The 17,752-nt window shown below is 43.3% G+C and overlaps 1 protein-coding gene across 3 annotated transcripts in view; it reads right to left on the reverse strand.

Moving 5' to 3' along the window:
- FLNB (filamin B) overlaps positions 1 to 17,752 on the reverse strand; it is a 166,377-nt gene that overhangs the window by 79,932 nt on the left and 68,693 nt on the right. For all 3 annotated transcript variants that reach the window (XM_030811548.1, XM_030811546.1, XM_030811547.1), the window contains exons 2-4: positions 17,366 to 17,614; positions 15,838 to 15,935; positions 12,874 to 13,021 (exon numbers count right to left, since the gene is read on the reverse strand). In XM_030811548.1, the coding sequence (XP_030667408.1) occupies positions 12,874 to 13,021; positions 15,838 to 15,935; positions 17,366 to 17,614 (495 nt within the window). The remainder of the gene's footprint in view (positions 1 to 12,873; positions 13,022 to 15,837; positions 15,936 to 17,365; positions 17,615 to 17,752) is intronic.

The raw sequence follows: 17,752 nt of genomic DNA on the forward strand, positions 1-17,752 counted from the left end.
AAAGACCAAGTCATGATCAGAAGCTTAGAACTTTCGGCCCCACTATCATCCTACAGGGAAGAGAGAGGAACTGTAGTCTCAGTTAATGTCAATCATGCCTACCTGACTTAGCCTTCACATCACTGAAGTATGGAGTTGGGAGAGCTTCTGGGTTGGTGAACACATCCATGTGCCAAGAGGACGGCCCACCCCAACTTCATGGGGACAGACGCTCCTGTGTTCAAAACCCCTCTAAACTTTGCCCCGTGCACCTCTTCATCTGGGGCATCATCTGTATCCTCTATCATATCGTTCACTACACAACTGCTAAAGGTAAGTGTTTCCCTGAGTTCTGTGAGCCACTCTAGCAAATAACGTAACATGAGGAAGGGGTAATGGGAACTTCTGATTTGCAGCAAACCTGGACAGAAGTTGTGGGTTGCCTGAGGACCCACCACTTCTGACTGGCCCCTGAAGTCAGGGGCAGTTTTGAGGGACTGAGCCCTTAATGGGGTCTGCACTAACTTCAGGTAGATAGTGTCAGAATTGAAGGGAACTGATTATAGGACACCTACTTGTTGTCCACATAAAATTGGAGAACTGGTCAGTATGAAGGGTGGAAATCCATAGATTTTGGTGACCAGAAGTGATATATTGAGAGGAATAGTAGAGAAGATGAGAAAAGTTTTTTTTTGTTTAGCTGTGAGAATATAGAAGGAAAAACAGTGGCTCTCCTAAACAGTAAGTTTTCATTCCTCTGGGATAAATGCCAAGGAGTGCAATTGTTGGGCCATATGGTAGTTGCATGTACTGTTTTTTGAGGTTTTGTTTTTGTTTTTGTTTTGAGACCAAGTCTCACTCTGTAGCCCAGGCTGGAGCACAGTGGCACAATCATGGCTCACTGCAACCTCGACCTCCCAGGCTCAGGCAATCCTCCTGCCTCAATCTCCTGAGTAGCTGGGACCACAGGTGCATACCACCACACCTGTATAATTTTTAAAAATTATTTGTAGAGATGCAATCTCCCTATGTTGCCCAGGCTGGTCTCAAACTCCTGGGCTCAAGTGATCCTCCGGCCTCAGCCTCCCAAAGTGCTGGGATTACAGAAGGGAGTCACTGTGCCCTGCCTATTTCTTTATTAAGAAACTACCAAACAGTGTTCCAAAGTAGCTACACCATTCTACATTCCCACCAGCAATGTATGAGTGAGTGATCCAGATTCAGTTTCTCTGCATCCGTTCCTCATTTAGTGTTATCAGTATTAATACTTTTTATTTTAGCCGTTCTGATAGTGTTTACTAGGATTAATTTGCATTTTTCTCATGGTTAATGATACTGAACAAATTTCTATGTGTTTTTTTGTCATACGGACGTTCTCTTCAGCGGAAACTGTTTATGTCTTTTGCCCATTTTCTTATTGGGTTGTTTGGTTAAATGTTTGTCTGTTTTTTAACGACTGAGATTTGAGAGTTCTTTTTACATGCTCTAGATATTAGTGTTCTGTTGGACATACGGTTTGCAAATTTTTTCTCCCAGTCTTTAGCCTGTATATTCATCCTCTTAACTGTAAAAGGTTTTAAATTGTTTGTAAAAGTAAAATCTAGCCCCCAGATCCCAGTCTCAGCAACATTTTGAGTTCTGTTTGAGACGGTGTCCGGGTGGCTTTTATAGGGTGAGGGCTAAGACAGCTTGTCTTGCAGGACAGTGGGTGACCCAGGAGTGCACCCTTCAATGCAAGAAAACCCTCAACAGCACATAAAGACCAACCACCACGTACAATGTTGAGTCTTTGAGACAGACCATCCCTCTTAAAACGTTAAAAAGTTTTTAATTTTGATGAAGTCCAACTTATTTTTTTTAATGGATCATGTTTTTGGTGTCAAATCTAAGAACTATCTGCCTAGCCCTAGATCTCAAAGATTCTCTTCTATGTTTTTTTCTCAAAGTTTTATAGTTATATGGGTTTTTTGTTTTTTTGTTTGGGGTTTGTTTTTGTTTTGTTTTGCCTAGGGATGTTCAATTTCTCTGCCACCAGGTGCCGAAAAGGTTTTTCCTCCAATGACTTATCTTTGCACCTTTGTCAATAATCAGTTGTGCATATTTGTGTGGGGCTGCAGTTCTGTTTCATTGATCTATAATGTCTATCCTTTGACCAATACCACAAAATATTGACTTCTGTAGCTATACAGTAAGTCTTGAAATCAGGAAGGCTGATTCCTCCATGTTGTACTTCTTTCTCAAAATTGTTTTTGCTACTTTAATTCCTTTGCCTTTCCATATAGGTTTTAAAATAATAATCTTCTTGCTATCTGCAAAAACTCTTGCTGGGATTTTGACAGCAATTGCATCAAACCTGAATGACAATTTAAAGAGAGGTGGTATCTTTACTATTTGACTTTTTTTTTTTTTTTTTGAGACGGAGTCTCGCTCTGTCGCCCAGGCTGGAGTGCAGTGGCACAATCTCGGCTCACTGCAAGCTCCGCCTCCAGGGTTCACGCCATTCTCCTGCCTCAGCCTCCCGAGTAGCTGGGACTACAGGCGCCCGCCACCACGCCCAGCTAATTTTTTATATTTTTAGTAGAGACAGGATTTCACCATGTTAGCCAGGATGGTCTTGATCACCCACCTCGGCCTCCCAAAGTGCTGGGATTACAGGCATGAGCCACTGCGCCCAGCCCACTATTTGACTTTTACAATCCATGAAAACATTATATAGCTCCATTTATTTAGGTCTCTTTTATTTATCAGTGTTTTTGTAGTTTTCAGCATTTAAGTCCTATATATGTTTTATTACATTTATACTTTTTTAACGCAATTATAAACAGGATATGCTATTTTTAACTTTTGTGTCCGTTTGTTCATTAAATTATATAGAAACATAATTGATTTCTACATATTGATCTTGTATACTGTGACCTTGCTCAACTCACTTATTTAAGGGGGTGTATTTGAGTTTTCTCTCGCCCCACGGATTCTTTGGGATTTTCTACATAGACAATCATCTGCATCTGCAAATAGGGACAGTATTATTTCTTACTTTCCAATATGCATGTCTTTTATTTCCTTTTCTTACCTGACTGCACTGGCTAAAACTTCTAGCATTATGTTGAATAAGAGTGGTCAGAACAGCCATCCTTGCCTTGTTTCTCTTAGGAGAACACATTCAGTCTATTAATCATAATGTTAGCTGTAGGTTTCTTGTAGTAGCCACTCTATTTCAAGTTGAGAAAGTTCCCCCATTCTTCTTTTTTTTGAATTCTTATCATGGATGGCTGTTGAATTTTGTCAAATGCCTTTTCTGCATCAATTGATATGAACATGTAATTCTTTGTTAGTCTGTTAATATGGTAGGATTATGTTGACTGAAATTTTTTTTTTTTTTTTTTTTTTTTTGAGACAGAGTTTCGCTCTTGTTGCCCAGGCTGGAGTGCAATGGTGTGATCTCGGCTCACTGCAACCTCCACCTCTCAAGTTCAAGTGATTCTCCTGCCTCAGCCTCCTGAGTAGCTGGGATTATAGGCATGTGCCACCACACCTGGCTAATTTTGTATTTTTAGTAGAGATGGGGTTTCTCCATGTTGGTCAGGCTGGTCTCAAACTCCTGACTTTAGGTGATCCGTCCGCCTCGGCCTCCCAAAGTGCTGGGATTATAGGCGTGAGCCACCATGCCTGGCTGTTGACTGATTTTCTAATAGTGAACCAGGCCTTGCCTCCCTGGAATAAACCCCACTTGGTTATGATGCGTACTTCTTCATTATATACAGCTCAATTTTATTTGCTAATATAGTCATATGCTACATAATGAAGTTTCAGTCAAAAATAGTCCACACATACAATGATGGTCCCATAAGATTATAAATAGAGCCAAAAAATTCCTGTTGCCTACTGACGTCGCAGTAACGCATCGCATTACCCATGTATTTGTGGTGATGCTGGTATAAACAAACCCACTGCGCTACCGGCCATAGAAACATATATAGCACGGACAATTATGTTCAATACATAACACTTGATGATAAATGACAATGCTACTGGTTTATGTATTTAACATACTATACTTTTTATCATTATATTTTAGAGTGTGCATCTTCTATTTAAAAATTAAGTTAACTGCAAAGCAGTCTCAAGCAAGTCCTTCAGGAAATATTCTAGAAGAAGGCATTGTTATTATAGGAGACGGCAGTTCCACACATTACTGCTCCTGACGACCTACCAGTGGGACAGTGGGACAGGATGTGGAGGTGGAAGATAGTGATAATGATGATCCTGACCCTGTGTAAGCCTAGACTAATGTGTGTGTTTAAAAAAAAAAAGTTTTAAAAGTACAAAAATGAAATTAAAAGTTTTAAACACAGAAAAAAGCTTACAGAGGCCGGGTGCAGTGGCTCACACCTGTAATCCCAGCACTTTGGATCATCTAAGGTGGATCACCTAAGGTCAGGAGTTCAAGACCAGCCAGGCCAACAGGGTGAAACTACGCCTCTACTAAAAATATAAAAATTTGCCAGAAGTGGTGGTGGGCATCTGTAATCCCAGCTACTAGGGAGGCTGAGGCAGGAGAATAGCTTGAACCCAGGAGGCAGAGGTTGCAGTAAGCCAAGATCGTGCCACTGTACTCTAGCCTGGGCGACAAGAGCAAAACTCCATCTCAAAACAAAACAACCAATTGTTGTCCAGTTCAAGGATTCTTTTCTCTGTCCTTCCACCCTGCTATTGCGCTTATCCAATAAGTTTTTATTTCAGTTACTGCAATTTCCAATTCTAAAATGTCCATTTGGTTCTTTTTATCTCCTAAATGTTTATTATTATTTTGCTGGGACATTGTATTTTTTTGTTGAGATTTTTAATTTTTTCATTTTTTTCATGATTGTTCTTAATTGCTTACCGAAGCCTTTTTTTTTTTTTGAGATGGAGTCTCACTCTTCTTGCCCAGGCTGGAGTGCAACGGCATGACCTCGGCTCACTGCAACCTCCACCTCCCAGTTTCAAGCGATTCTCCTGCCTCAGCCTCCCGAGTAGCGGGATTACAGGTGCCCACCACCTCATCTGGCTAATTTTTTGTATTTTCAGCAGAGACGGGGTTTCATCACGTCGGTCAGGCTGGTATCGAATTCCTGACCTCAGGTGATCCGCCTACCTTGGCCTCCCAAAGTGCTGGGATTACAAGCATGAGCCACCACGCCTGGCTATTGAAGCCTTTTTTAATGGCTGCTTTAAAATTTTTGTCGTAAGATTCTAACATCTCTATCACCTCAGTGTTGGCATCAACTGTCTTTTTCATTCAGTTTGAGATCTTCCTGGTTCTTGGTATGACAAGTGATTTTTTTTTTTTGAAACTGGATATTTGGGGTATCATGTAATGAGACTCTGGGTCTTCTGTAAATGTTCTGTTGTAGCTGGCGTTTTATGATACCACTCTGGCAGGGGAGGGAAGGGTACACACCTTGTTACTAACAGTGGGGGAAGAAGTCTAGGCTCTCCATTCAACCTCCACTGATGCTCAAGACTGGGGGGCTCATTACTGCTCCTCCATGGCCTGGGGAGTGGCTTCCTTATTGCTAGACTGCTGTCAAAGCCTAGGCTCCCCATTCACCTCTGCGGGTCTAAGTGTGGGGCTGCATAGTTTTTTCTCTGGTGTGGACCTGGATTAGAGCAGTGATTCTTTAAGTTTTCCGCCTCACTGGGCTGCCCTTTCCTGCTCTTCTGGCTGGACAGGGGAGCTTTTGTTGGCACTTTCTGTGTTTGTGCCCACTGGCATCTTCAGGTTGTCGGCTTCTTTCTCTGGCTTCAAGTCTGGGATATATAAAGCAAAGTAAACCCAAGGAACTCAGTACTGTGTCATTCCTCGAGTCCCAAGATCCCTGGTTAGTCCACCTCGTCCTTTTTCAGAGGCTCCCTATGTTTTCCTTATGTATAGCCCAGGGGTTTTAGTTGTAGTTAGCAGAAAGAATTAGGCAAAGTCCTATTCCATCTTCCCAGGAGCAGAAGTTCAAATATTACCTTTTTAAAAAGCTTTTTATTATGAAGAATTCCAAACTAGGCTGGGCACGGTGGCTCACACCTATAATTCTAGCACTTTGGGAGGCCGAGGCAGGTGGATTACCTGAGGTCAGGGGTTCGAGACCAGCCTGGCCAACATGGTGAAACTCCGTCTCTACTAAAAATACAAAAATTGGCCGGGCACGGTGGCTCACACTTGTAATCCCAGCACTTTGGGAGGCCGAGGCGGGCGGATCACGAGGTCAGGAGATCGAGACCACGGTGAAACCCCGTCTCTACTAAAAATACAAAAAATTAGCCAGGCGTGGTGGCGGGCGCCTGTAGTCCCAGCTACTCGGAGAGGCTGAGGCAGGAGAATGGCATGAACCCGGGAGGCGGAGCTTGCAGTGAGCCGAGATTGCGCCACTGCACTCCAGCCTGGGCGACAGAGCGAGACTCCGTCTCAAAAAAATAAATAAATAAAATAAAATAAAATAAAATAAAATAAAATAAAATAAAATAAAAATACAAAAATTAGCCAGGTGTGATAGTGGTCACCTGTAATCTCAGCTACTCAGGAGGCTGAGGCAGGAGAATCCCTTGAACCCAGGAGGCAGAGGCGGGGGTTGCAGTGAGCCAAGATCATACCATTGCACTCCAACCTGTGCAACAAAAGTGAAACTTCGGTTCAAAAAAAAAAAAAAAAGGCTGAGCACCGTGGCTCACACCTGTAATCCCAGCACTTTGGAGGCCAACGTGGGCAGATCACCTGAGGTCAGCAGTTCAAGACCAGCCTGACCAACATGGTGTAACCCTGTCTCTACTAAAAATACAAAATTGGCAGGGTGTGGTGGTGCATGCCTGTAATCCCAGCTACTTGGGAGGCTGAGGCAGGAGAATTGCTTGAATCCAGGAGCCGAGATCGTGCCATTGCACTCCAGCCTGGCCAACAAGAGCGAAACTCTGTCTCAAAAAAAGGCTGGGTGCAGTGGCTCACACCTGTAATCCCAACACTTTGGGAGGCCGAGGCAGGTGGGTCACGAGGTCAGGAGTTCAAGACCACCCTGGCCAAGATGGTGAAACCCCGTCTCTACTAAAACTACAAAATTAGCCGAGCGTGGTGGTAGGCGCCTGTAATCCCAGCTACTTGGCAGGCTGAGGCAGGAGAAGCACTTGAACCCAGGCAGCAGAGGTTGCAGTGGGCTGAGATCGTGCCACTGCACTCCAGCCTGGGCGACAGAGTGAGACTCCGTCTCAAAAAAAAAAGAAAAAGAATTCCAAACACAGATGTAGAGAGCACTGCACAGTGGACCTCCTGTACCCAGCTTCAACAACTATCAACTCACAGCTGGTCTTGTTTCACCTTCACTCCCGCCTCCTCCCCTTCCTATATTATTTTGACACAAATCCTACACCTCAGATTTTTAATCCACAATCACTATGTATCCTTAAAAGATACTTGCAAAGTACCCATAATATTGATACCACATTAAAAAAAAATTCCTTAATGTCAAATATTCAGTGTTCAAATTTTCAATTATCTTACAAATATCATGAATTTCTTACAGCAACTTGAGCTGCTGCTTTATCATGAATTTTTTGTTTGTTTGTTTGTTTGAGACAGAGTCTAGCTCTGTCACCAGGCTGGAGTGCAGTGGCGCCATCTCGGCTCACTGCAACCTCTGCCTCCCAGGTTCAAGCTATTTTCCTGCCTCAGCCTCCCAAGTAGCTGGGATTACAGGCATGCACCGCCATGCCCAGCTAATTTTTGTAGTTTTTGGTAAAGATGGGGTTTCACCACGTTGGCCAGGATGATCTCGATCTCCTCATCTCGTGATCCGCCCCACTCAGCTTCCCAAAGTACTGGGATTACAGGCGTGAGCCACCACGCCCGGCTATCATGAATTTTTTTAACCATCAGTTTGAATAGGATCCAAATAAGGTCACATATTACAAACGGTTGCTAAGTCTCTTAGGTCTCATTTAATGTCCGGCTGTCTCTCCATCACTTCGTTTTCCCTGCTACCAATCTGTTAAAGACACTAGGTCATTTGTTACTATACTCTGGATTTCTATTCATTTCCCAATAATTTAGTTTAAGAAAAAATGGCCGTAGACTGTTATATAATAAGATAATCTTTCTGCCCAAAAAGAAAGGTAAAAATTATAAAGAATTATAAATAAATTTTAAAAGGTAGCCTTCCCATACTGCTCAGTAAGAAATGCAAAGCAAAGAAGATATACAGTTTAACTCAGCATAGAAAAAAGGCTAGAAATAAATACCTCAAACTTTGAAGGCAGGAATGAGATTGGCAGTTGGAAAGTGAGTTTCAATTTTTATTTCATATATTTTTCTTTTGCTTAAGATTTACATAACAGTCAAGTTATGTAACTGATATAAGCAAATGGATTTAAACATACACCTAATAGCCAAGCATGGTGGCTCATAGCCAAGCATGGTGGCTCATGCCTGTAATCCCAGCACTTTAGGGGGCCAAGGCAGGGGGATTGCTTGAGCTCAGGATTTTGAGACCAGTCTGGGCAACATGGCCAGGCTGGTCTCAAACTAAAATATTTTAAAAAATAAGCTGGAGATGGTGGTGCACACCTGTGGCCCCAGCTACTATAGAAGCTGAGGAGGGAGAATCACTTGAGCCCAGAAGGTCAAGGCTGCAGTTAGCCGTGATGGCATCACGACACTCCACACCGAGAGAGTGAGACTATCTCAAAACGACAACAACAAAAATAAGTAAGTAAATAAATATGCACCTAAAATACTAAAAGTCCCACTTTCTCTGACTCCAGCAGCCTAAGAAACAACTTACTCTGCAGCTTGTCAAAGGTCTGGGCTTGGGTTGGTCACCTGTGGCTAACCATGGCTGGTTAGAAAGCTGAACCACAGCCCCACTCTGTAAACTCCTGCAGAGCTTTGCTTACCATGAAAGGAGACAACTGGTACCCCTCTGATTACTCAGATAGAAGGGTGCTTAAGGATTGCTCTACAGTAAATGCTTCATAGAGAACTAGATTTTTACAAAGGTTTCTGATTAGCTCATGGACAAATGCTTTTCACATAGCTAACCCTGCAAGGAAGCCCACCACAAAGATCTGTTTGTGGCTGGAGGTCCACCTCACCCCCGCCCTCTCTCCTTTCAACCCACTGGAGCTAAGCAAGGTGGGGGTCAGTGAATGGATCAACAAATGCTAACTGGCTGGCAACTGGCATCTATTAAACAACCAGGAAATAAAAAATAAAACAACACTTTCAAATCTTTTAGAAACTAGAAGATAAAACGGTCTCTCTTCCTGGGCTCAGGTGGCAGAAATGAAGCAATGTGGTCACACAGAGAAGACCAAAACTGACCCCGGCTTTCATCTCACCACATGACAAGGACAATATCTCACAGCCCCACCCATGTGGCCTTGTGACCCTGTCACCTAATATGACCATTTTGTCTTCCTACTTTAAAAAGCAGTGAGGCCACTTCATCCTGAAAAATAAGCTGAATATAGGATTACTATATGATCCACCAATTCCACTTCTGGGTATATCCCTAAAAGAATTGAAAGCGGGGTCTCAAACAGCACTTGTACACCCATGTTTTCATAGCAGCATTATTCACAATAGCCAAAAGAATGTAGCAACCCAAATGTCTATCAGCAGACGAATGGGTAAGCAAAATGTGATATACACATACAAAGGAATATTATTCAGCCTTAAAAAGGAATGAAATTCTAACATGCTACAACATGGGTGAACCCTGAAAACATATGACAAGTGAAGTAAGCCAGAGAAAAAAAGACAGCATATGATTCTACTTCTAGGAAGTACCTAACAGACAGCATATGATTTCACTTCTAGGAGGTCCCTAGAATAAGCAAATTCATAGAGACACGGAGTAGAATAAAGGTTACCAGAAGCAGAGGGGAGGGGAGAATGGGGCGCTATTGTTTAATGAGTATGGAGTTTCAGTTTGGGAAGTTGAAAAAGTTCTGGAGATGGATTGCAGTGGCTGTTGCACAACAACGTGAATACACTTAATGCCACACTTCAAAATGGTTAAAATAGTGAATTTTATGTTACGGATATTTCCCCACAATTAAAAAAATGCAAAAAGCTCACATATTAAAAAAAATTTTTTTTTAAAAAGGGTGTGTTTCCTCCACAAGTGCACCACAGTTGCTAAGAGGCAGATGAAGGAAATGGCAATGACCAGCCACATTCCTGAACCATAACAAGTGATCATTTTCTAGAAAATAGCACCGTGAAAGGAAACCGTCTCACATTAACAACAGGGAAGCCGGATGGCCAGTGATAAGGTTATTACAAACATACATTATGCCTTGATTAGATTCAGTCCATTTGACCAATCTGGTTGACAAAGGATTTAATTGGTTGTTTGCAACTGTTTTGCCATTAAGGAAGCATAATCTTTAAAGTCAGAGGTTCCTCATTCCAGCCACCACCTGTGGTATGCCTTAAAGAAAGCACTTTTTTTTTTTTGAGACGGAGTCTCGCTCTGTCGCCCAGGCTGAGTGCAGTGGCACGATCTCGGCTCACTGCAACCTCCGCCTCCCAGGTTCAAGCAATTCTCCTGCCTCAGCCTCCCGAGTAGCTGGGACTACAGGCTTGTACCACCATGCCAAGCTAATTTTTGTATTTTTAGTAGAGGTGGGGTTTCACCTTGTTAGCCAGGGTGGTCTCAATCTTCTGACCTCGTGATCTGCCTGCCTCGGCCTCCCAAAGTGCTAGGATTACAGGTGTGAGCCACCAAGCCCCGTCAAAGAAAGCACTTTTAAGGAAAGGAAGACATGCCAGCCTTCAAGTGACTGTGAATGGGAGGAGGGCTTTGAAGTCCCTAGTCCCTACATAACACAAGTGATGTCACAGACCTCACAACCCACTGCAAACAGAACCTCAAATGGTCAGGGGTTTGTTCCAGAACTATCTGCCAGTCTAAATCATTTCCAAAAAGTCAGATGAGAAGACCCGGCCACTGAGGTGAGAACAGCACATGGTCAACACCACTGCCCTAGCCATGTGTTGTCTTAAGAATAAGCGGATTGGGAGGCCAAGCCGGGCAGATCACCTGAGGCCAGGAGTTGGAGACCAGCCTGGCCAACACGGTGAAACCCCATCTCTACTAAAAATACAAAAATTAGCCAGGCATGGTGGTGGATGCCTGTAATCCCAGCTACTTGGGAGGCTGAGGCAGGAGAATCGCTTGAACCCAGGAGGCAGAGGTTGCAGTGAGCTGAGATCGTGCCACTGCATTTCAGCTGGGGCGACAGAGCGAGACTCTGTCTCAAAAAAAAAAAGAAACAAAAAAGACTAAGCTGATACCAAGCAGGAAAATAGTTTATTCAAAGGGAACATTTGTAGGGAAGGAACATCCTACAAGACACATGCCCTTAACTATTCAGAAAGTCAGTGTCGTTTAAAAAAAAAAAAAGTTTGGGGAAATTATTTAGCATGAAAAGAGTCTAAAGAGAAATAACAAACAAATGTAGTAAGTGAACCTTAATCAGATCTTAGTTTGTAAAACAGCAACAACTATAAAAGACAATCTTAGGACAATAGAGAAATTCCAACACAAACTGAATATTAGATTATATGAAACTATTGTTAATTTTCTTACATGTGGCAATGAATACTGTGGTTATGCAAGAGGATATCCTATTCTTAGGAGAAGCTTAGTGATGTACTGAGCACAGAACTGTTACCATGCTTGCAACTTATTTTCAAATAATTCAGCAATCATACACATGAACACATATGCAAACACACACAAAAGGCAAGAGAAAATTATTAAGCTAGAAGGGTAACAACTGTCAATTCTGGGAGAAGATATACAGAATACTGTGTGTATAACTATTATCCCACTGGGATAACACTTTCTTTCTTTTTTTTTTTTTTTTTTTGAGACGGAGGCTCACGCACTCTGTCACCCAGGCTGGAGTGCAGTGGCAAGATCTCGGCTCACTGCAACCTCTGCCTCCTGGGTTCAAGCGATTCTCCTGCCTCAGCCTCCTGAATAGCTGGGATTACAGGCACCACCATGCCTGGCTAATTTTTGTATTTTTTGTAGAGACAGGGTTTCACCATGTTGGCCAGGCTGGTCTCCAACTCCTGACCTCAGGTGATATGCCCGCCTTGGCCTCCCAAAGTGCTGGGATTATAGGCGTGAACCACCACACCCGGCCGATATTTTCTTAATTATGAAAAATGAGAAATAAAATGCACTCCTTCCCCTCCCCCATAGAAAAGGTGTTAGTTGTATCTGGCCGTGTTGATCTTCACCAGAAACCACACTTCGCAGCCATGTAACTGTTCTCTTCACAAAGCTAGTGTGCTTGAAGTCAGGCGCCAAGCACAACACCAAATGCCTTGAAATGGCTTCTACCCACTATAATGTTCTGAGCAGAATGGTGTTCCGCAGCTGCCTTGCAGTCATAAACAGGATGTCTTAGCAAGGAAGTATCTGCCAGGGGTTAACAATAGCTCCTACTCCGGCTGGAAATCTGAGGCAGCCTTAGCGTAACAGAAGGAGAAATGAATCAGCAGCCAGATAGCCCACCCCCATCACTGACTGTGGTGATCTGGGGCAAGACCAAACTCCCCTGACTCCCTACCCCGCGATTCCTCTTCTGAAAAATGGGAGCAATGGGCTACTGCACTAAAATCACCAAGCAGCAAACTTGCCCTTTCCATCTAAGCAGAAACATTTCTTAAAGCCTTAGGAAAACAAGGCAGAATAAAACAGTCATAAAATGTGTTATAAAGGAGGCTTGGGGTATCTTCGAGGATTACACCCATCTATTTTTGATTCTAAGAACGTCACTCTTGAAGCCATGAAATCATCTCCAACACCAGAGAACATGTCTCCAATACAACACCAGAGGACCAGCACTCACCTCTGCCATAGGCCCTGGCTTTCTTCGGGTTGAGTTTGGGTTTGAGAGGAGCCCCCGGCTTGAGCTTGGCTTTGGGGAACTGGGACAGGTAAGTCATAACTGAGTGCTCGTCCACATCCGGGTGAATGATTTCTTCAGGTGTGATGACCTAGGATAATGACATGGTGGATGAACAGCCAGAACACATCACTTTGCAGCTATTCAAGTGTTTGCAAATGCCTCTTAAACCAAGCACTACAAATATTAAGAAACTGAGTCAGCTTCTCAATTAAGTGAAATTACATTAAACCAACACACCAATATCAGTGTTTTTAACCATTTTTGAGAAATTGCAGACTCCTTTGAAAGCTAGGGGCACCTCTCCAAAAAATTCTGCATGTAACTTCCAAAAGTTCATTGTCCTCCCCATTCCCCAAAAGTCCATTTACTCCTCTGGTCAAACCTTTCAAAAATGATAAAAGGATAAGCTATAGCAAGTCAGGAAAATGAAGAAACAAGCACACATGGGATTACAGCATGTTACAAAAAAGTGCACAGGTTAACCAGCTTTTTCCTTTGCTTGTATATTCATGGTCTGTATCTGTATTAATGCTACTAATTAAAAAAGGTAAATAAGAAACATGTAAATATTAGATATGTGATCTGAATATATTAGGAGCCATTAAAAAAATAGGGAAGCCAGGCGTGGTGGCTCGTGACTGTAATCCCATCGCTTTAGGAGTCCAAGACAAGAGAAATCACTTGAGGTCAGGAGTTCGAGACCAGCCTGGCCAACATGGTGAAACCCAGTCTCTACTGAAAATACAAAAATTAGCCCAGTGTGGTGGCAGACACCTGTAATCCCAGCTACTAGGAAGGCTGAGGCAGGAGGATGGTTTGAACCCACCAGGTGGAGGTTTCAGTGAGCCGAGATCATGCCACTGCACTCCAGCCTGGGTAACAGAGGAGTGAGACGCCATCTCTTAAAAAAAAAAAAAAAAAAAAAAGGCCAGGCGCAGTAGCTCACGCCTGTAATCCCAGCACTTTGGGAGGCCGAGGCAGGTAGATCATGAGGTCAGGAGTTTGAGACAAGCCTGGCCAACATGGTGAAACCCCGTTTCTACTAAAAATACAAAATTAGCCAGGCATGGTGGCATACACCTGCAGTCCCAGCTACTTGGGAGGCTGAGGCAGGAGAATCGCTTGTACCTAGGAGGCAGAGGTTGCAGTGAGCTGAGATCGTGCCACCGCACTCCAGCCTGTGTGACGGAGGCAAGACTCCGTCTCAAAAAAAAAAAAAAAAATAGGGAATGGGTAAATTTCTCTTGATATTCAGTTTAGGAACAAGACTAGACCGATCCTGGACAGGTGACTTCCCTGAAGGTGCCATCACCTCAGTTTCAGTACCATCATCTGACCCAGCCCTAAACAGCATGCAGAGTCCTCCCTGCCTCCAGTAATGGTGCTAAGGAGGTAAATCACACTTCCTCGGATGAACAGAGGCTCTGTCTCATGGACCAGGTTAACCATGTGCAATGAACAACAGATGTGTCCAACTTCCCTCCCCATGTGATAAAAAGCACCAGAAAACATTCTGACCATTAGCCTGCAGGAACAAAAGAGCTACTTGGGTTTGAACAGTAGCCTTCAATACATTCCATAAAAAGTAGGATGTGTGTCGATTTGGCATTTCTTCCCGGCAGCTCCTTCAACAACTTCACCCATGCCAACATCACATGAACGTAAAAAGGAGACGGTTTAGGTTTAAGTGGAGATGAAAAACACACCACACCACTTCCTGAGGATGGACGAGCCAAGAAACCAATGAGCCATGTAGGAGAGACATGACTCCAAAACCAAACCAAAGAAACAGGCATGTTGTTCTACCTTCCAAGGGACCCTGTTACAAAATACACTGAACTCAGACCTCAATGCAGCCTATAGTGACGCCATCAGTCTCATGGCAATGGCTACCTGCAATCTTCCCTGGCTAGCCTTTGGACATGGGACTCATGGTGCCTAACTGTTAGAGGGAGTTTCTGGAAAGAAAACACTGGTTTTCCTCCCAGCTAGGAAGATCAGACTTCAACTAAGCAATGTGACTACTGTAGATGGTATCCAAGACTTACTTGATTTCTGAGTCCTCTTGTTATATTCCTGTGATCGGATTATGGGTGATAGAGATTCTTCCACAGTTTCCATTAATGGTGGATTATCCTGGCTTACATGTTTTTAAAAGTTTTAAGTCGGCCAGGCGCAGTGGCTCACACCTGTAATCCCAGCACTTTGGGAGGCTGAGGCGGGCAGATCACGAGGTCAGGAGTTTGAGACCAGCCTGACCAACATGGTAAAACCCTGTCTCTACTAAAAATACAAAAATTAGCCAGGTGTGGTGGCACACACCTATAATCCCAGCTACTCAGGAGGCTGAGGCAGGAGAATTGCTTGAACCCGGGAGGTGGAGGTTGCAGTGAGTGGAGATCACACCACTGCACTCCAGCCCGGGCAACAGAGCGAGATTCCATCTCAAAAAAAAAAAAAAAAGTTTTAAGTCCTGTGCCTTTTCTTAAGCTATTGGATTAAAATTACCTTTTAAAATGTAGATTGAGAAATGGTCAAATACTATCAATTTCTTATGGCTCAACCTAATAGTTAGGGTCCATATTTGTAGTCTGGGGTTTAAAGGTAGTCTTCAAAATATTTAGAGAAGAAATACTAGAAAATTAGCCAGTGTGTGACAAAGAAGAGTGACATGAAAATTTCTGGATGATCTACATTAAACCAACACACTAAGATCTATAAGCACCTGAGTCAATGAGAACCTACTATGATTATGGGTAAACTGAGGAAGATGAGAGAGCATCACAGGCAATGCTGTCTGAAGTCACAGTGCCAAGAAGGTCGGGCTGCCTGACCCAGGAAGGCATCCATAGAAACAGCTAGTGGGTGGGGGCAGCCGCACGCGGCCTGGCATGCTGTGCGTACCTGTGGGACACCCAGCCAGTCATCTGCCTGCTGCATGGCTTCTCGTGCATTATCCACAGGCTTCTGCGGGTCCCAGGATTCCCAGTCTGGGCACAGACCTGTTAACAGAACACAAAAGATTATTTTAACATTAGTTGACCAGAGAGATTAAAGGAAACCATGTGCCTGAACTAACCCCATTTGTTCTTTTAGTTCAGAGAATGATTTTTTTCCTAAAATCTGAGCGAATCATATATTTAACAGGCAAAAAGTATCACAGGTATGAGTGTGCCAGGGTGTAAACTATCCTCCATGACTGAGACTTCTCCTCCGGGTGCTATGTTCTTGCATAAAGATGAGGATTATCCATTCCTTGAAGGAGTGGTGTTAAAAAATAAACAAAGCTTGGGAAAAGCCCGGTGCCTTTATGCAGGAGGGATTTTTTTTTTTTTACTCTATTCCTGGATATATCTAAAAAATCTAGAATAGCAGCATCCTGTGTGATTCAAAAATCCACTTGCTCAAAGGCACAAACCTAGAATTATCTTAAAAGCCTTTGTAAGCACATGAGGTAAAGGACTAGAGCAAAAACTCCCAGGTTTAAATTGGAAAGAGGTATCCTAAAATGTGTCCTTAAATGGAAGTAAAGAAGAGGATATTAGGAAATCAATTAATGCTGCACTTTGAATTTTTCCTGGATGACACCAACTTATAGGCTCTCAAGTAAGAATGAGGCCTTCAGCCCTCCCATACCCAACTGACACTAGTTCTGCTTTGAATATGTCAAGAACCGCTAACTAACTAAATACTAATGTGCCCAGTAAATACAGAATACACAGTAAATGGAAAATATGATTAATACCTTTTTTTTTTTTTAATTAAAATCAACTTTAGGGGGTGTGTGTAAACTCTGACTCTAGTCTTTCTACTGAGTGTGTACCAGCAAACTCTACCATCAATCTAAACCCTCCAGTGAGAATAATTACAACCTTCATATACACTCAACCACTAAGAAATGAGCAGCCCATCAAGGGTGGAAAAGGCTCCAACTGGATCCTGACCAAATGCTATTTCACAGCAACACAGAAAGAAAAGGGTGGAGAATGCCATATATAGTCAAACCAGTGGTTAATAAAAATGGGTACTTTCCACTCCATGGAAGTTTTTAGATTTTCATGCCAAGCCACTTAATAGGACCAAATGTTTCTCCAAATCCAACGAGAAACTGAGCACCAATGTGGGAAGACCCAGGATTTTGGAGTCTGGAAGCTAAACCCAAGTCTTGCTTCTAAGCACCAACTCCTTCATTGGAATTTGGATAAAAGACTCAACTTGATGCCCAAACATGTCTATGGGATATACCTAGAAAATCTGCCCTTGGAAGGGTACACAGAGCCAGTTTTAGTTTCCTTAGCTGTCTTATGATGGGCTAAGACCTGGAGAAATACGCTGATCAAAGCAAAGATAGCATTGCCATTGAAAACCAGAATGTTTGGGACCCACACACCCCCATCCTGGACAGATGGTTTAGGCAGCCCTGGGCACTTACCTGGAGCACAGCTGTCTACCAGGGCTCCCAGGGCTTTGCCGTCTTGCCAGTTCTGGTTAAAGTTGGTGATGGGCAAGTAGGGGATCTTGTTCTGAATCCACCCCAGCAGCCTCTGCTTTGGCGTCTGCTTCTTGGCATCATCATCCCCTTCATCCTCCCACACGGGCATGGAGATGGAGTAGTGGAGGATCAGCGTCCACACCAGACCCAAGATGAGCTTCAGGTTCCCATCCACAATGGCTTTGCTATCTGGGGAGAGAAGCACAGGCTTGGTCATTCCTCTGGGTTACACGAGTGTAAATTATGCTCCTTATATAAATGTAAATGGAGTCTTCAACTATTAGAGAACCATACTGAGATATTTAAGAGTGAGAGGATGTAATGCTG

Source organism: Nomascus leucogenys, chromosome 4 (assembly GCF_006542625.1).
Source record: "Nomascus leucogenys isolate Asia chromosome 4, Asia_NLE_v1, whole genome shotgun sequence".
Taxonomy (NCBI): domain Eukaryota; kingdom Metazoa; phylum Chordata; class Mammalia; order Primates; family Hylobatidae; genus Nomascus; species Nomascus leucogenys.